We start from the raw sequence: 18,039 nt of genomic DNA on the forward strand, positions 1-18,039 counted from the left end.
GAGCAACTCGGGTCAAAAGGAAGGCGATGCAAATGTATGCCATGTACCCTGAAAGACCGCGGATGATATATACAACGTATCCCAATTATGCGCGATGGTGACGATAATGAATCACTACTACAAATTGTCGTCGACACGATATGACAAATGGTGATTGGATTATGTATATGACGACATCCTCCCACCCCCTCAAGTCATACATGCAAATAGGAACGCGTAAAGAATCATCTCGTCATTCTATCGGAATCCAGTTATCCGATGTACGCCAAGCAATTTTCTGCTGAATTGAAAATTAAGCCTTTGTATAGCCGTATTCTAATCACTTTGCATTTGCAACAGCAGCAAGCAACATCTGAACCCCTCCCTTTCTTCTCTACTAGATCTAAACGTTCAAGATAATAAATGAGGCATGGCTACCACTAATGCAAGTAACATCGTTGAATGTACAGTATACGCCCTTATAAACTTGGATGACAGCTTGCTTGTTTAAAGAAGAGACGGCATTGCTTCATTGTATTAAAGCGACAAAGCTAGCGTGGATATGAGAAGGTTCCATCATCGAAAGAAGCAAGTGTTACACAAAGGGACAACAGCAGTAGGTATACATCAATTAAGGAAAATTTATTTTAGTTGGGGTAAGGCAATTGGTGTGAAGGTCAAAAGGGACGTGCACACACAAGTGCATTTGTAATTCAGCACACACACATATCATTAAAAGGCATTAGACACGACAAGAGCCATTGAAGCCATTGCACCGGTCGCCAAGAGGATGGCAGATTGCTTGGAGGCACTTGATTCATCCTTGGGGTTGGAAGCGGATGAAGACTTGGAGCTACCTGAAGAGCCTGTAGCAGATGCACTAGCAGAAGAAGAGGAAGAAGCGACAGCAGCATTCATTGTGATGGGAATCGTGGTGTTCACGTTGGTGTTGGTAGACTCAAAGACGACCTACATAGGAGTTGTTATTAACATTCATCATGTGAAAACACGCGTTGTTGCTGTTCTATGAGCATTACTTACATTATAGGAACCAGCGGGTGTGGTCGAAGGAATGGCATAGTTGATGCTATGCTCATAAAAAGTAACACCGTTATCGGTTTGTGGAGAGGACTTGGAAACATCAGCTGCTGCTGCAATGGTTTGGGTAGTAAAATTGGCCACAGAGGTAGAGGTCAAGTAGATGGAGAGACCCAGGCTGTCTAATAATAGCGATTCGTTAGACTTTTTTGAAAGATCACACACACACACGCACACACAATCCTTTTTTTGTTGCCTTACCAAGAGATGATTCACCCAAACGATAGGTCACTGGCAAGATTTGACCTGCAACAAAGATACCATGGTCGGAGGGAGAGGTGATGTTGTATTGACCATCTTGAGATACAATGTCGGCTGAAACAACGGATGCAGCACAGGCCAAAGCTGCCAAAGCAGTAGCAAAGATGGAACGCATGGCAATTGATTTGATAAGGAAAAAAGGGGAGAGAGAGAAAGAGAGAGAAAAAGAAACACGAAAACAGCAATTCAAAGTGGTTTCATTTTATGTTTTCCCTTTCACTTGGGTTGCACAAGTATAATATCTCTTTGCACACCTCTTGTCCTACTTTACGCAACTCCGCACGACGGCGTATTGCTTGGATGAAAGGGGGGTGGTGGTGGACAATGAATGCCAAGGAAGCGGGAGAGTGAGAATGGAATCAGGGTCAATGACAGCTAATTGCATATGGCTGCTGCTTGGCTGTTTCATTGCTGCATCATCTCCTGGTGGCACAAAGCTTGGAAAACACGCTATTACACATATGGGTGGACTGTCAATGGCACCATATCCTGTCATACACACATACACACAGGCACCACAACACGAGAACAACTACTACTTCACTCCGAACAAGTCATCTTGCGGGGAGAGTTTGTGTCGGTGTATGGTTGCATAGAAATAAGGCACATGATCTGATACCTGAACAACATTACTTACGTGTCCACACATGACACGCTTCTAATTCAAATCTCTCCAAACCATTGAAAATGAGTTTACTTGGCCTAAGTAGTTGGGCAAAGAAGAAGATGAATAACAACCAAACGTGATGATGATGATATTTCAAATGCATCCTGTATTATGCAAGATGTAGCACCGCTGTCCAATCCCAATAAGCATTTGGTTTATGTATAATGTTATTATAAAGATGACTTGAAGCTATGTGCATGTATCAGGGTTGACAGGAACCATCGTTGCTCAGCAGCCAGCAAGTGCTACTCAGAGGCCGATCCAATCAAATTCTAACAAGTTGCCTCATTTCGGCATGTAAAGAGAGACCAAGTGATCCTTTTTGCTTTGTCCTTTCTTTTCTACCTCTACACATACACACATACCGTTCTCTCTTTTCTCTCTTTTATATACACACATAAAAGCGTTATGCCCAACCGGATAATAACGTTATTATGCTTGGCGGTGGCGTTGATGCTCGCTTTTGTTAGCTCAGGGGCTCGCGCTGCTGTCATGTCGATCGATTACGGCACCGAATGGTTCAAAGTGGGCCTCATCAAACCAGGGATTCCTCTCGATGTCGCACTGAACAAGGACTCCAAACGCAAAACACAAGCCATGGTCACCTTGCGTGAAGATCAGCGTGTCTATGGATCAGATTCGCTTGCTTTGGTAAATGACGCGCGTTGACAGGTTCCACGTTCTTCCACGTTGACACATATACATACATGCATAGGCCGGTCGTTTCCCACAATCGACTTTTCCCAACCTCAAGAACCTTATTGGCAAACCCTATGACGACAAGCATTGTGTCGAATATCGCAACCGTTTCGTCAACAATATGATCTCCAATCCTGATCGCGGCACACCCCTCTTTCACTTGGATGATAAGACCGACCTTACAGTGGAAGAGTTGATTGCATATCAATTCCAAAATGCTCGTGAACAAGCGAGGAATACGGCCGGTGAGGATGTCAAGGATGTGGTCATTACGGTATGTAGTTGAGAGAAGGGAGGATACTTTGAGAGAGGGGAACATGGTTGGCTCATGTTGTTGTTGCTAGGTTACTCCTTTTGCCACGCAATATGAACGACAAGCGATTTTGGATGCTGCTGAGTTGGCTGGATTGAATGTCTTGTCTTTGATCCATGATGAAACAGCAGGTATGCATGCACACATAGTGTGACATGAGAAGGAGGGGGATACAGGATCTAATCCATCATTTTATATGTTAGTGGCTCTCAATTATGCCGTGAGTCGTGAATTCTCCAACACGCCTGAATATCACATCTTTTATGATATGGGTGCAGGATCCACTGTTGCATCGTTGGTGTCATTTTCCAATGTCAAGGAGGGTAAATCAAAAAAGACGGTGCCCCAATTGGAAGTCAAGGCTGTGGGTTTTGATCGCACCTTGGGTGGCCACGAATTCGACGTGCGTTTGCGTGATCTGCTGGCAGACAAATTTATGCAACAACACAAGCCAACTTCCGATATCCGACAATCCAATACTGCCATGGCACGTCTCCTCAAGGAAGCTACTCGTGTCAAGCAAATCTTGAGTGCTAATCAGGAAACCAGCGCTTCTGTAAGGAAATTGTTTCACGGGAGGGAGGGACATGATCATGCGATTAACAAGGGGAGGGAAATCATCGTAGGTTGAGAGCTTGTTTGAAGACATTGATTTCAAGGTTAAGGTCACTCGCGCCGAACTTGAAAACTTGTGTGCCGACTTGCTTGATCGTGTTCAAGGTCCAATTCAGGCTGCATTGGAAGCCGCTGGTATGAAAGTGGTATGTTAAGATCCTTGTTGTATACATGACAACCATTAACTTCTACATATGGTGCTATAGGATAATATCAAGTCTCTTGTGTTGGTGGGTGGTAGCGTACGCATCCCAGCTGTCCAAAGACATTTATCACAAACCGTTGGAGCGTAGGTTTATCCCCGATCAAACCAAAATATGTATACTGATATGTTATCATTGCTAGTGACAAGATTGCAAAGAACGTCAATGGCGATGAAGCTGCAGTGTTGGGTAAGTTGTATCGTTTGCAAAAGGAAGACATCATGTGAATAACACAAACAACCAGGTGCTGCATTCCGTGGTGCTTCTTTGAGCAACCAATTCCGCTTGACCAAGCAAATCAAAATCAAAGATATCACCGTGTATCCCATTGAAGTTACTTATCAACCTGAAGGACCACAAGGTTAGTTTGCAAAACACATTCGTCATCACACAAGCACAATTCTTAATCATTTGCCTGCCACAGATCGTAAGCCTATCCATACCGTCCTCTTCAATGAATTTGGCACTATTGGCACACGCAAGATCATGACTTTTAAGCGCGAGAGCGATTTCGATTTTGATCTCATCTATGGCAAGAGTGTGGAACAGCAGGATGCGTAAGTTAGGAAAAATGTGGATGTTTTGTTGTACCGTACTCATATGGTATGCTGCGCTTTTAGTGATCTTGGAATGAACCAGATCGCCAAGGTCAAGGTCACCGGACTTACTGAAGCACTTGAAAAGTACCAAGAGGACATTAAGGCTTCCGAACAACCACCCAAGGTGAAGGTTGCTATTGATTTGACCAACTCTGGTTTGGTGTCTGTTGCCGAAGCCAGTGTTAGTATCCAAGTCAAGGATCCTTCCTCTAGCACCTTCTCAGGTAAATGTCATTCCCAAGTACCGTATGCTCCATTTTGCTGATACCATGGTTAGACAAGGTCAAATCTTTCTTTGGATCCAAGGATGAAGAATCATCTAACGAGGATGACAAGGAGGTATGTATTTATTGTACCCATTGTTAACGTGTATAGCTAATCGTTTATTGTAGGCTCCTGCTCAAGACCAAAACAAGACCGAACCTGAAAATCAAGATGACAAAAAGGCAGAGGATGCCAAGGACAAGGAACCAACAATGAAAAAGATTACTCTTCAAGTCCAAGTCATCCCTACAGGTCCTCCTCCAATGACCCAACAAGAGAAGATGGTGGCACAAAATCGGTATGTCATTGTGTGTGAGAATGGGGATGATGTAGTAGATATCTAACCATGCTGTGTAGTATTCGTGAGCTTGATGCTTTGGATGAGAAGCGACGTCTTTGGGAAGAATCTCGTAACAACCTTGAATCATTCGTGTATCGTGTGCAGGATTTCCTTTACGACGACATTGTTTCTATCATTTCCACCGAGGAGCAACAAGAGACTTTGCGTGAACAACTTTCGGAAACATCGGATTGGTTGTATGATGAAGGTGAATCTGCTGATACAGCTGTGTACCTTGAACGCTTGCGTAAACTCCAGTAAGTAGTAGAAAACGTGCTCATGAAGAAGGATGACGACTTAGAAAGTAATTCTCCATAGACAACTTGAGCGTCCTATTACTTTCCGCCGACAAGAATTCATCCAACGCAGTGACAACATTGACAAGATCACTTCCAGTGTTGAGTTGGCTCGTGCCTTTGTTGATGGCATTCGTAGCAAGACTGAGGAGGAGGAACGCTACCACACGGATGAAGAGCTTGACAGCTTATTGGAGCACACGGATCGTCTTGAAAAGTGGAAGAATGACAAGGTCACTGCTCAAGAGCAATTGCCAAATCATGTGGAGCCCGTGTTCACCACTGCTGAGACACGTCGAAGATGCCAAGAGCTTGATGATGCTTTAATGAAACTCATGCGCAAAAAGAAACCCAAAGCCAAGAAGCAACAACAACAACCTCCCAAGAATGAAACCTCCCAAGAGGATGAACCCACCACCCATCAAGAAAATGAAAAGGACGACTCCACGGATGAGAAGCCTTCAAGCAACAATGATGAAAAGCAAGAAGAGCAACGTGATCATGACGAACTTTAGATTGTCCCTTTTATATATTATCACATGTATACTTTCATGAACTATAAAAAAAGTACATTTCACATTCATTTTGTCATACGTTCTCTATGATCTAATTCAAATTCTAACATGGTGGCTTCTGTAAACGTGCTTGATTGTAAAAATGTATAATGAGGCAGCTCGCCAGAGTGTAACCCCACTTGACCTTCTTGCTTTGTATCGGTCTTTGAAGGGATGCTCTTTTCGGGAATGTCCTAAATGGATCATGCATATTGAGTTGCCCGTTTACAGTGAAATGCATTGCAACATCATCATATACCTTTTGCTTGATATGCGGAGGGTCTTTAGCATTGCCATGTGTCACTGATGACGGTATCAACGTCGTATCGGTTTTGTTCTTTGCTGTAGAAGGTGGTTGTATATTAATCATGTCCCAGGTGATCGTTTGCTCTGATGACGATAAATGATGATGGTAATGATGTTGTTGTTGATGTTGTTGTTCGTGATGATGTTGATGAACGGATGGAGCATTTGCTGGGGTTATCAATGAGGTTGGTGAAATGTGCTTGCCGTAATGTTTGTCCCATGTATCCCACCATAGCTGTAAAAACTCTGTATCCGTGCCAGCTGGTTTGAACAATGAGCCATCAGCAAATCGTTGTGTGTGGTGCCATGGTTTGTCTTTTCCAATGAAATGAATGACTGCAATCTTTTGTTTAAATTCACGGTATGCTGGAAGATAACTATGATCACATTAGCCATTTAGATGATGCATCAATTTCCTTGGTAGGATGCATATTACCTATATACAGCCGATGGAGTGGTATTGTATGTGAATGGAAGCCGATGTTGTGGTGTCTCTGGCCAATGACAAAAGAAAGAATTCAACAACCCCTGATCACCACCTTGCATAATCAAATGTTAGAACGCGCGTGCCCAACAAAGAATCATGTACCCCATCAGTTTTTTTTACCATCAAAGGAGCCCTTATCAGCAGCCATTTGCAGTAAGCCTTGATAAATGCTATCGGATGGTTCAGCCACAAAGACACCCGAGTTGAAACAATCAGGCCAGCCCGTATCAGGTGCAGCTGCAAATGCCGGTCTCGAGAACAAATCATCAATGTTGCGTATAGGAAGTGTATCAGCATCTAAAAAGACCAGCTTGCTGTATTCAGTTAATCCCCATAGCTGGATCTTGGTCAAGGTTGCACCAAGTTCGGGTCGGCCAAGTAACAAAAGATTCTCGAATCGGGTGGTGAACAATTCTTGCACATCCAAAAGTCGCGTATAGCAACGATCCAGTAACAGAGCACGCACATGATTGGATACTTGGTGAGTGACAAGGCATACAAGATCATGAATACTGCCCATATCACGTAGTCGATGAGCAAGTACGAGTGCTCCCGGTGCATAGGTGTCATTAGTTATAAGCGTAATAAAAGCCTTCATTGCAAAGTGAGTTCATAGTTGAAGGGGGGAATGTTATTGAATGGATGTAGGGAAAAGGGGAAAGAGAAAAAGAAAAAGAACAAGGTTATAAAATAGTTGGGAAAAAAGAGGAGGAGAAGAAATGTTATATCCTTCCTAACTTGTTACACGTAATCTTGTCGGTGCGAAATAGGTAAATAACCCCAACATCCTTATCAATGAACCAAGGTGAAGAAAGATTGATTGAAGACAATGTTGTTGTTGCTGCACAGACATGTTGGGATCACGTGTATGCATGTTTCAATGTTCTTTTGTATCATCAACATGCCCCCTCGTATTCGGAGTTGCTTGATTCAGGATAAGGCTGCAGGTTGCAGTGTGTATGTGTGTGTGTGTGTGTGAGAGGAAGTGGGAGACTCATTCATTATCAGCGTCATTTTGCCAGGCTTGTGAAAGCATACTCACTCTTACGTTCTCCTCGCACCACCACCCCTCTCTCTCTCTTTTCCTTCATTCTCAACGTATCCTCCACTGTTCAATGTCATCTCTCATTGAAACAACGAACAAAGAGGACGTTCCTGTATCTGCAGTTCAACCCATCTCTGGTATGATTGTACGTGCTCTACTCTTGTTCCGTTCCTGCTGACACCCAAGGTCCGTCTCTCTCCTTCTCTCTCTCTGCAGGTTGTAACCTCCCCGTTAATACATTATCGAGAACCAGGTCTTATACTGCTTACAACTTGACCGACTTGAATGGCGTCAAGGTTGATACAATGTCCAGGCGTCTACAACGAACATCAGAGCCATCATTGCTACGCCTGGAGGAACCTTCAGCAACGACGACGACGACAACAGCCGAGTGCATAGCAACAACAACAGCAACAGCAACCGAAAGCAGGACAAGTGATAACGAGACCAAAAGTCAAGAGGGGTTAGAGGAATTCATATCGATGCTTGCTGGCAATGGCACAAGGAAGGATCCAAATGATACCATTAATGAAGCTACAGCCAACATTGATCATTTGCTTGCCATCATGAAGAGTCGTCAAATGGGTCGTGGCATGCTTCACCATATACCACCCGAGGAATATCATCCATCCAACAACAATACCGTTTTCAATTTCATGTTTGAATCCAACAAGTCCACCACCAATACCGATGACAATGCAGGTAAGTACAAGGAAAGAAGTGATATTAGTCAGCTATTGAGACACCAACCACATTTTTCAGATAGCAAACCAAGTGCACTATCACCTTCAGACTTTCGATTTTCATTCACATCCAAAGAGTCTTTAGCGACATCGAGCCCTCGCAGCAGCAACATCAATATTCGTCGATACAGAGGAGGAGGAGGGAAGATTACGACACCCAATGTCTTTTATTCTACAGCATACGATGATGATTGTGATGATGAGGAGGAGGAGGACGATGATGATGGACAAAACGAATATGAGAGTGATGATGATGGACATACAAGTGCTCAGCATAGTCGACATTCCGGCAGCATGATTCCTACCCATTCGGATATTTCAAAGTTACCCCAGCATTTGCAACATCGAAAGATCCTTCCTCTCCCAAAACCTCGATGGAAACGCAAAGGATTACAGAAACCCACCACCTCCAATGATAAAGATCAACAGCCATCAGCAAACAATCATACCACATCATCATCATCATCACCACCATTAACACCTTACATTTGGCAATTCTCACCACCTGCTCGCGAGATACAACAAAGATATTCAGAACACGAAGATTGGGGAATGAGCAGGCTATCTTTGGCAGATGATCCAAATTGTCTTTTTCAAGAAGTCTTTACGGGTGACGATTCCAGCTACCGAGACAACGCCAAAAAGATGAAACGAAGTACGGGCAGCGAATTAGCATCATTACCATCAGCAGAATATGATGAAAGAAAGTCGACTCTCAGGAGAAAGGATCGCAAATGGAGGAATAGCAACAACAACCACAGCAACAGTAGTAACAATAGCAACAACGTAGCAACGGATGGTTCACGGACAACACCTGGCATTCAATTACCAGAATCAGCATTTGACTTTGCCATGGATAAAAGAACACGTGATCAGCTGAAAGGATTACCCACGTTGGATGATTTACCTCGACCAAAATCAGTATCTTTGGGATTATCGAATGTACTACGGCAAGCAATGACGCCTGTTGCCCCCTATGTTTCTCCACCATCACCACCACCTCCTCCTCCAGCACCTCCATCATCGTCGACAACAAGAAAATCAACCATTGCATCTCCTCCACCACCTCCACCACCTGCTACACCACATTCATCATCGTCATTAACACAATCCAAACCTGCTGTCACAACACGAACAAAGCGAAATGAATCTATACCTACTGCTACTACCAAGGTGAGTTCATCGAGGAGTTTATTGGCATGTGCCTAACAAATGTGATAGAAAAAAGGAAAAGCAAATGACCATTCCAATGAACCAAGCAAGACCATCGTAGATAAACCGGTGACAGTGTCATCAGCAAATACCAAACGTGGGAAAAAGGGATCCAGGAAGAAAAAGACCAATGACGACGATTCCCATAACAAGAGTAACCAAGCACTTGTATCTGATATTGCATTGATACGAAATCCTGATCCCGATGAATGGATATGTGTCTTTTGCCAATATGAGATCTTGTGTCGTGGATTGGAGGCGGCTCGTCGTAAAGGTGGTTATTATCGTCGACGGCGTGAAAGGCGACGGCGATTGAGAGAAGTGGAAGCACGTCGTGCTGGTGAATGCATCTCTGGAGCAACAAGTGACTTTGAAGACGATCCACCTGTGATTGATGATTTGACACATGGCCCTTCTCTACCACCACCTCCTCCACCCCCTCCATTACCACCCACCACCACACCCACAACAACAACAGCAGATGCGATATCAACCCCTTACAGTACTATTACTACTACCACTACCATCATGGATCATCGTCATCACCATCAACGCAAAGGAAAAGGCAATCGTGTTGCATAGCACTACTTGATCCAACTATATATCCATCAAATCTCTTGTACATTGATTGTAGCATAGTGAAATAACATGTTTCTTTTTTTATATCCTGATCAACAACAACAATAGCTCGTTTGGATTCATGATGGGAGAGAAGAACATGCATGCATGGGGGGACCTTGTATATTGTACATTGAAAATAACTAGAAAGGGTTTGTTTATATACACATCTCATGATCCATTTCGGCTTGTTTGCTTTTCCTGAGGAGCTGTTGTTGTCGTCGTCTCTTGAAGGTGACACCAAAGACAATGCTGATAAATAATGCGCCCGCTAGAATTTCAATCATCCAAATGAGTCGTGCGGTGGTGATATCATCCACGGTGCCAAATAGATCATAATCATCTTCTTCAGGTCTGATGATGGTGGTAGTGTCATTGGCTGATGGTACGGTATAAGGTTTGGATGGCTCCCATTCGGGGATGTAGGGTGGACCATTGAGTACATAATCCCATTTGCCCTTGGGTGAACAAGTATCATCAACGACAAGACGATGATCATCCAGTGAAGGAGGCGGACCATTGTTGCTTCGTGCATTCCACCAAGGGACCATGCCTCGACAAATCGAACACCAGCTATTACGTTGATTATGCAGTGCCGGGTCACTCCAATTACTAATGAAAGAAGGATCCAATCGATCCCTCGGTGCAACGTCAAGCACTTGCGTGCGGAATGATAAATGCTCCAAATAGGCTGTATCGTTCTTGTCAAGGTAATCAATGTAGGCAGCGAGATCACGTGGGTCAGGATAGGCATCCATGCGAATAATGGATCGCTCATTGGGTATAAAGCCATCATACGATTTGGGGCCATCGACAATAGGCACCGTTGAAGCAAGAAAGGTGTCAAAAAGTTTCTCCGTCACTACATATTTTCATTCTCGATTTAGTATCACGATAATGTCTTGGCGCGATAGAATAGAAATCACTTGCCATAATCATCACAGTTGGCATTCTCAATAGCCAAATAAAACTTGTACTCGCTTATCAATTCCATGCGTGTCTTGTCGTCTGGAAAGTCTTGGTTGTTCAAACAAGTGCTGTAACTATCCACCTTAATGTATTTCATCAATTCACCAACATAGTGCTGTCGTCCACTTGAAGCCTGACAATTGCGTGCGATCCACACAATGGGTGCCTTTGTCGTCTTGGTATCCATAAAGTTGCTAGGAAGTGGGCGATTGGCAATGTCCATAATAGCTGGCGAGTAATACGAAAACAAGAACGAGCTTTTGAGGTGATAAGAGGCGAGATAGGTGAATGGCTCCATACGATGTTCATCAGCTCGAAAGGGTGCTGTGAGTGGCGATTCTTGTGTTTGAAGGATCCATGGCTGATTCTCGATGCCTACAAACACCACCACCATCATCATAAGCCATTTGTTTCCTAGGCAACCCGTTGACAGGCACACAGCACTTACGATCAGGTACCGTGGATGGATAATAATCGGCAGCATGGAATACTACACCAGCAGCATCGCCAACATCCTCCAGGGACGGCGTGATCGTGCACCATGGTTCGCCGGTTATATTATAGCCTTTTGGTATAGGACACTCTCGTTCATTTAAGCCGAGATCTTGGCCTATTATACAATGGCGATGAGCATTTGCTTTTCAAAGAGAATGAGAGAGGGGGATTCCATTACCGTCAAACATGAGCCCATTGAACCAACGTGTCCAATACACAACACGCAAGGGTGATAGTGAGTTGCTGGACATCTAAAAGAGTAGAATAAAAAGCTGTGGTGGATATTTGATTGACGAATAATGATGAGAGGAAGGCAAGTAGCAAAGCTCCAAGCTAAACTAAATTCCCCAATTTGGCTCTGCGTTGTACAAACACTTGCATACGATCGCTACTCTTTACTGCTCCGACAATGAAAAGGTTCCTGATCATCTTGGCCTAGACATTTGGCCATGCTTGTCGACATTGGCCACATTTAACAATCCATTCCATCTTTCCTGATTTCCTGATGATATCATTCAAATGGAAGAAGAAATCCCGGGTACTGATCGTCGCATACAATCTCGCAATACATGGATCAACACGTGCATATGCGTGGCTTAGTACTAAATAGTGTTAAATTAAGTGCTATGCAACAAGCATCATCCCTCTTGGCTTTTGGTGCCATGTATTAAAAACATCGTCGTACCCATGTTGAGATTCAAGTTCCTGGGATACTAAACCTGATATGTATATTCATTGTGGTGCACATACTCGCATTCAGATCCCCGACAAATGTCAACAACATGAACTCTAATTGAGCATGAATAAATAATGAAGCCTATTGGCGCATTGTTGCATAAAGGTATACGTAAATCAAATGGCTTTATGGACCTTTCAACTCAAGATATGGCCGGTGATAATATGCATACAGCTATGTGACCTCGGAGTAGAAAAACATGATGCAGCATCACCAGTTACTGCGTTTCCCCTTGTTGCTACATACGAGCAAAACCCCCTTACTACAATAAAAGCATCCAACCAATTATACGGGATCCATTTCCTTTTTAATCTATTACATCTACATGAATGGTACATTACGTATACCAATCATCCTTCACCTCTTTACAAATAGTAGAAGCATACAAGGAGAACAGTGAGCAACACAATTGAGCAACCATTAACTGCTAGGATGCATGCTAAGCGGTTCAGGAAGCGTTTTGTGTTTCTCCAAGTTGCATTGATACGGCAAAGGTTCCTGGATTCCTATATCCATGACCATCCACATCTTCAGACCAATAGCCGTCCCTAGGCCCTATGTATGGTTCGGCCTTTGAGATACCCCAAAAATGAGAGATCATGTAAGTACATGCGTAATTGAATATGATTTGACCATCTTGCAAAGAGACTCGTACTTATGAAGGTATTACACATTGTATGGTAGTAAGCTTTAATTGACAACGAGCAAAACATGTACATACAAGGAGAGTATAAGAAAGGTTGCTATGTTATATATAGTGCTTGGATCCATGCAAATGATCACCTTGCTATGACTTGGAAAGCCAACCAAACAAACACGTGCGCATCATAAAAAACAAAGACACAGACATAGCATCGCCATTTGCCCATGACCTACGTCCCATTGATTCCTCTGTCCACATACTGTAGAACGATCAAGTGTTACATACATTGGAAACGTGTTTTAAACATGTAAAGGCAAAGAGATCTGCTTTAAAAAGTATAACAATTTATTAAATGTAATGGTATTGCTGATCCACGTCTTTGCTGGTCCACATCCTTGCTGATCCACATCCTTGCTGATCCACATCCTTTCTAATCCTCATATCCACATATCCACACTAGAAGCATGATGCATTAGCCATCATTCATGTTTCAATAGAAACCATACTATCATACTTACGATCCACAACCATCTTGTACACCACGTTTCTTGAGGAGCTGACAGAGTTTCAAGCGAATGACAGCACCCACCGGTTGAATACCCAAAGTTTCCTTTACGGCAACAAGTAGCACGTACATACGTTAGACTACCCCGATCAACTGGCCAGTGAGCACCATCATTCCACAAGAAGCCTCAGCAGCATAGCCATCCTTGAAGTACGGTCTTGGTCCTTGATTAATCCACACATTCTAAACACACATTAGTGATTCATATGCTTGTAAAAGTATACCATCATCAGCCTCTTGTCCACGGCCTTATTCCAAGTGCTACAAGGACATACTTGTAATATGAGCAATGGCAGTCGAATAAAGTGGAACTCATTTATACCTGCTTCCAACGATATCACCACGCTGTTTGCTGATCCATATGCACCACGTAAAAGGGCCTGGGGGTTTGACGGCAACGAAAAGAAGCCAAGTGAGCTCGATCAACCCAAACAGATCGATTGGAACCCCCCATCCACCTTAGCTCAACCAGCATTAGCCATTGCCCAATAAAAGGTTGTCTAAATAGAACAACGTTACGTGTCAGTTTGGTCTTCTTCCTTAACAGTGAACTGGGCTTACCTTTGTTGTACGAGAAAGACTCGAAACACGCGCCGAATGAAATGCGTTGTTGCAAGTAAAGAGCTACCCACGTCTGGTAATGTGAAGTGTTGCATTAGTAGCTAGCGAACTACTAAACACTGCTGTAGAAGCGTTTAACAAGTACCTTTGGAAGGATGGCGTTCACCATTGCAGCTGCTGTGTTCGTGTGGAAGGTGTAATGTAAAGGAACGCGTGCAGTAGTTGCCCTCGTTATTTGTTGCCCAGCAGCAGCGGAGCAACCGTTCCCAAGTGGAAAACCCCCACTGCTATTATACTGAGGCCACTCAATTAACCCCCCCCCCAACACACACACCATCAACCCAAACACACATAACTCACCCATCATCATCATCATCATCATCATCATCATCATCATCATCATCATCATCATCATCATCATCATCACAATAAACAATGGATACACGTAAATAAAAGAAATGATCCTCACGCACAGCAAAAGGGTGTGTGTCATTTTACACTTTACATGATAATGATAATCCAACAACAGCCAATGCCTTACTACCATGTCAGCTCGAATCAAGAAAGTTCAATGACGGGAATGATGGGCTGGAGAAGGACAATCGTTCGTATGCATTGGATTGGACAACAAAGGTGAATGGGAGGAATGGGCTATCAAGTGGCAGTTTACAAATAACTTACCAATTTGATTCTTCTGATATTGGATGATGTTTCTGTGTTTGAGCGTTTTTCAGTCAAATCTCATCGGATCAAGAAAGTTGAATGATGGGCATGCTGGGCTGGAGCAGGACAATCGTTCGTATGCATTGGATTGGACAACAATGGAGAATGGGAGGACTAAGGTTATTAGCTGGCATTTTGAACTATTCCTAAATAGTGTACAAGAATCATGCATCGCCTGTGGTGAATGACTCAAGTTACACAAACACGCCCTCTGCATCTTTTGCTCTATTATAGTCATACTACTTTACATTAACAATGAGAGATGGCTCTTTCCGATAAAGGTCAAAAATCGCAAGGGTCAAAAGGACCCCCTGATAAACCTCGCACATACACCTCACTTTTTCACGATAATGAAGTGGTAACCCTTTATCAACATGAAAAGACCAACACTCGGCAAATATGGCGACGTGCAGAACACCCCCATTCACTTCTTTTTGACTTATCTCGTACAGCAATAAGCGATGAACAATTTCGACTAGCACTCTATGAATCACCTCTCAAGGATGCTGCTCATGGCGCCATCATCCACAGATCCCGGAAGCACACCACTGCAGAAGTTACATTTGATGATCAAGAAACTGTTGACAAACTCAAGCATGAACCCATCACCATGAAAGATGGTACGCAGCTGTTTGGATCCCTTCCTATTCCTGAAGAATGGGAGGTAGTCAAGGTCAATCTCACGCACATCCCACTTTACAACCGTACAACTCTAACGCAAGCCCTCATTGACGCTTTGAAACCTTTCGGCAATATCCTTGAGCTTGGCATTTATCTTGAACAACACTACTTCACCGGCAAAGGCTTTGTATATCTCAACACTAACCCCAAGAACTACACCCTGTCAAAAACTTTTCATGTACAACCTCAGCAATTATCTCATTCAATCCCAGTCTCCCGAAAAGATGGAACCTATCCCACTCGCGTGCATGCCACGTGGTCGAAAATGCCACTGCATTGCCGTTATTGCCATGAACCTGGACACACACGTCTACAATGCCCTTATCGACCAAAACCACGTTGTTATTATTGTCAAGAAACAGGACATTTACGTAAAGACTGTCATATTCGCAATGGTGTTAAATCTGCTCCCGCTCCCATTGATACGCAAGCGCCTACTACAATCGCTGCCGTTACTCCGACTTCCCGCAACTCCAACTCAAGTCCATCTAAACGTAAACGATCGCCGACATCACCACCCCAACAATCCTCGTTCAATTTCACTCCACCTGCCAAACTTACTACTGATAACCCTTTGCCCAATGATAAACCGCATGATCCAGTTACAGACCTCAATACTACCCCTCCTTCCCTTGAGAGTAAACCCACCAGCATCAATACGACTCCTCCTCCCCTAGATAGCAAACCCACCAGCATGGACACATCACCACCATCATCATCCAGTGACCCTCCCGTTGATGCTATGGAAACCTAGTTTTGGGTTTTCTAACCCAACCTTGCCTTGTCTTCCTCCCTCCTCTCTCCCTCTTGTTTGGTCTTCGTGACCCATCTTTAGTTATTTATACTTTGTTTCTTCTCACTCCCGGTTTTCAGACCCAACATTCTTGGTAGTGGCCTTAGCAGCCCACTACTTAATAAACCATTATCAATACAAAAAAAAAATACTACTTTACATTAAACAAAGAACCACTTCTTATATAGCATCACGCTTACAAACATAAAGGTGCCTGTATCTCCAACTTTACAATCAAACGTGGGCTCTTTAATAGATCAACGTGCTTGTCGGGGTCAAAGGGAATCTTGTGTCAAGTATGAAGTTCATCGTGGGCGATCCCAGATTTTACCAATGTCGCCACCAGCCAAACTGGATCTGGGGGTCGACACTCTTCGACGACGACGACCGAAAAAATATTTTTTGGGCTAGTTGCGACATTGAACGTGAAACTTTCACACAAGGTGCTGTTGGCCAAGCCGAGCACATTGCTCTAATAAAAACCCCACGTTTCATTGTAAAGTTTGGAGATACAGGCACCTTTATGTTTGTAAGCATGATGCCTATATGGGTGGTCTTTGTTCATTGTCAAGTAGATTGGACCCTGGCAGAGCAAAAGATGCAGAGGGTCGTGTTGTGTAACACAGCTACGTTTGCATGAATGAAAGGGTCAATGTATAATTACTTTATGGATCATCTAGGAACAGGCATGTATTGCTAGCTAACGACCACTTTTATCCAATCATCATTGTTTGCGAGATCCACTGCATGGAACAATCTCCCTGCTCTAGACATTCATTCCGCATGATTAAAGTAGGTTGATCCGAGCTGATTTTGGCTGAGCTGCGGTCAAGAGATTACACATCCTCTGGACATAAAGCACGCTCGATGTGGCCTCAACCGATGTAACCTTGTGTGAGCGTAACTCAACCAAATCAGCTCGGATCAAGCTACTTGAATCATGGAAACTAATGTCTGGAGCAGGAGAATCTCGTCCACCTACCAATGGAATGCACAAAGTTGTGAATGCAAAAGTGGCTATTAGCTGCCAATGTATGACCTGAAAATGAGGGTTGCGTACCTGTCATGCATGGTCCCTGAAGTCCAAACTTTTAACCCAGTTACACAAACACATCCCTCTGCATCTTTTGCTCTGCCAGGGTCCACCTACTTGACAATGAACAAAGACCACTCTTCCATTTCATATAGCATCACGCTTACAAACATAAAGGTGCCTGTATCTCCAAACTTTACAATGAAACGTGGGGTTTTTTATTAGAGGCAATGTGCTCGGCTTGTACTCACCTTGTGTGAAAGTTTCACGTTCAATGTCGCAACTAGCCCAAAAAATATTTTTTCGGTCATGCGTCGTCAGAGGTCCGACCCCCAAGATCCAGTTTGGCTGGTGGCGACATTGCGGAATCTGGGATTGGCAAAGGCTTGATCGTGAAACTTGCACACAAGGTGCTGTTGGCCAAGCCGAGCACATTGCTCTATCAAAGACCCCATGTTTCATTGTAAAGCTTAGAGATACAAGTGCCTTTATGTTTTGCATATGCTGTAAGCTGAGTTGCTTTCTCCTAGTGGATGGTGTA

General features: G+C 43.6%; 6 protein-coding genes across 6 annotated transcripts; 3 read left to right on the top strand and 3 right to left on the bottom strand.

Moving 5' to 3' along the window:
• Positions 1-711: 711 nt before the first annotated feature.
• On the bottom strand, positions 712-1,453 carry O0I10_004415 (uncharacterized protein; the record flags this gene model as incomplete). The annotated part of the gene is made up of 3 exons (XM_058484474.1): positions 712-948; positions 1,021-1,199; positions 1,279-1,453. 3 exons carry the CDS (start codon positions 1,451-1,453, stop codon positions 712-714), a joined length of 591 nt encoding a protein of 196 aa, XP_058344735.1.
• Positions 1,454-2,413: 960 nt separating this feature from the next.
• Positions 2,414-5,849, top strand: O0I10_004416 (uncharacterized protein; the record flags this gene model as incomplete). The annotated part of the gene is made up of 14 exons (XM_058484475.1): positions 2,414-2,656; positions 2,721-2,978; positions 3,049-3,148; positions 3,221-3,573; positions 3,644-3,778; positions 3,839-3,921; positions 3,978-4,024; positions 4,080-4,196; positions 4,260-4,392; positions 4,456-4,658; positions 4,712-4,773; positions 4,827-4,996; positions 5,056-5,295; positions 5,357-5,849. The coding sequence occupies 14 exons, from the start codon at positions 2,414-2,416 to the stop codon at positions 5,847-5,849; spliced, it is 2,637 nt and encodes an 878-aa protein (XP_058344736.1).
• A 65-nt stretch (positions 5,850-5,914) lies between these two features.
• Positions 5,915-7,279, bottom strand: O0I10_004417 (uncharacterized protein; the record flags this gene model as incomplete). The annotated part of the gene is made up of 4 exons (XM_058484476.1): positions 5,915-6,082; positions 6,148-6,571; positions 6,631-6,733; positions 6,802-7,279. The coding sequence occupies 4 exons, from the start codon at positions 7,277-7,279 to the stop codon at positions 5,915-5,917; spliced, it is 1,173 nt and encodes a 390-aa protein (XP_058344737.1).
• Positions 7,280-7,582: 303 nt separating this feature from the next.
• Positions 7,583-10,263, top strand: O0I10_004418 (uncharacterized protein; the record flags this gene model as incomplete). Its single annotated transcript, XM_058484477.1, has 5 exons — positions 7,583-7,638; positions 7,849-7,871; positions 7,943-8,428; positions 8,489-9,642; positions 9,691-10,263. 5 exons carry the CDS (start codon positions 7,583-7,585, stop codon positions 10,261-10,263), a joined length of 2,292 nt encoding a protein of 763 aa, XP_058344738.1.
• Positions 10,264-10,457: 194 nt separating this feature from the next.
• On the bottom strand, positions 10,458-12,014 carry O0I10_004419 (uncharacterized protein; the record flags this gene model as incomplete). Its single annotated transcript, XM_058484478.1, has 4 exons — positions 10,458-11,161; positions 11,230-11,643; positions 11,717-11,878; positions 11,942-12,014. The coding sequence occupies 4 exons, from the start codon at positions 12,012-12,014 to the stop codon at positions 10,458-10,460; spliced, it is 1,353 nt and encodes a 450-aa protein (XP_058344739.1).
• A 3,239-nt stretch (positions 12,015-15,253) lies between these two features.
• O0I10_004420 (uncharacterized protein) lies at positions 15,254-16,426 on the top strand (the record flags this gene model as incomplete). The annotated part of the gene is made up of 1 exon (XM_058484479.1): positions 15,254-16,426. The coding sequence occupies one exon, from the start codon at positions 15,254-15,256 to the stop codon at positions 16,424-16,426; it is 1,173 nt and encodes a 390-aa protein (XP_058344740.1).
• Between the last annotated feature and the right edge of the window lie 1,613 nt (positions 16,427-18,039).

Source organism: Lichtheimia ornata, assembly GCF_029851405.1.
Source record: "Lichtheimia ornata isolate CBS 291.66 chromosome Unknown scaffold00016, whole genome shotgun sequence".
NCBI classification, from domain to species: domain Eukaryota; kingdom Fungi; phylum Mucoromycota; class Mucoromycetes; order Mucorales; family Lichtheimiaceae; genus Lichtheimia; species Lichtheimia ornata.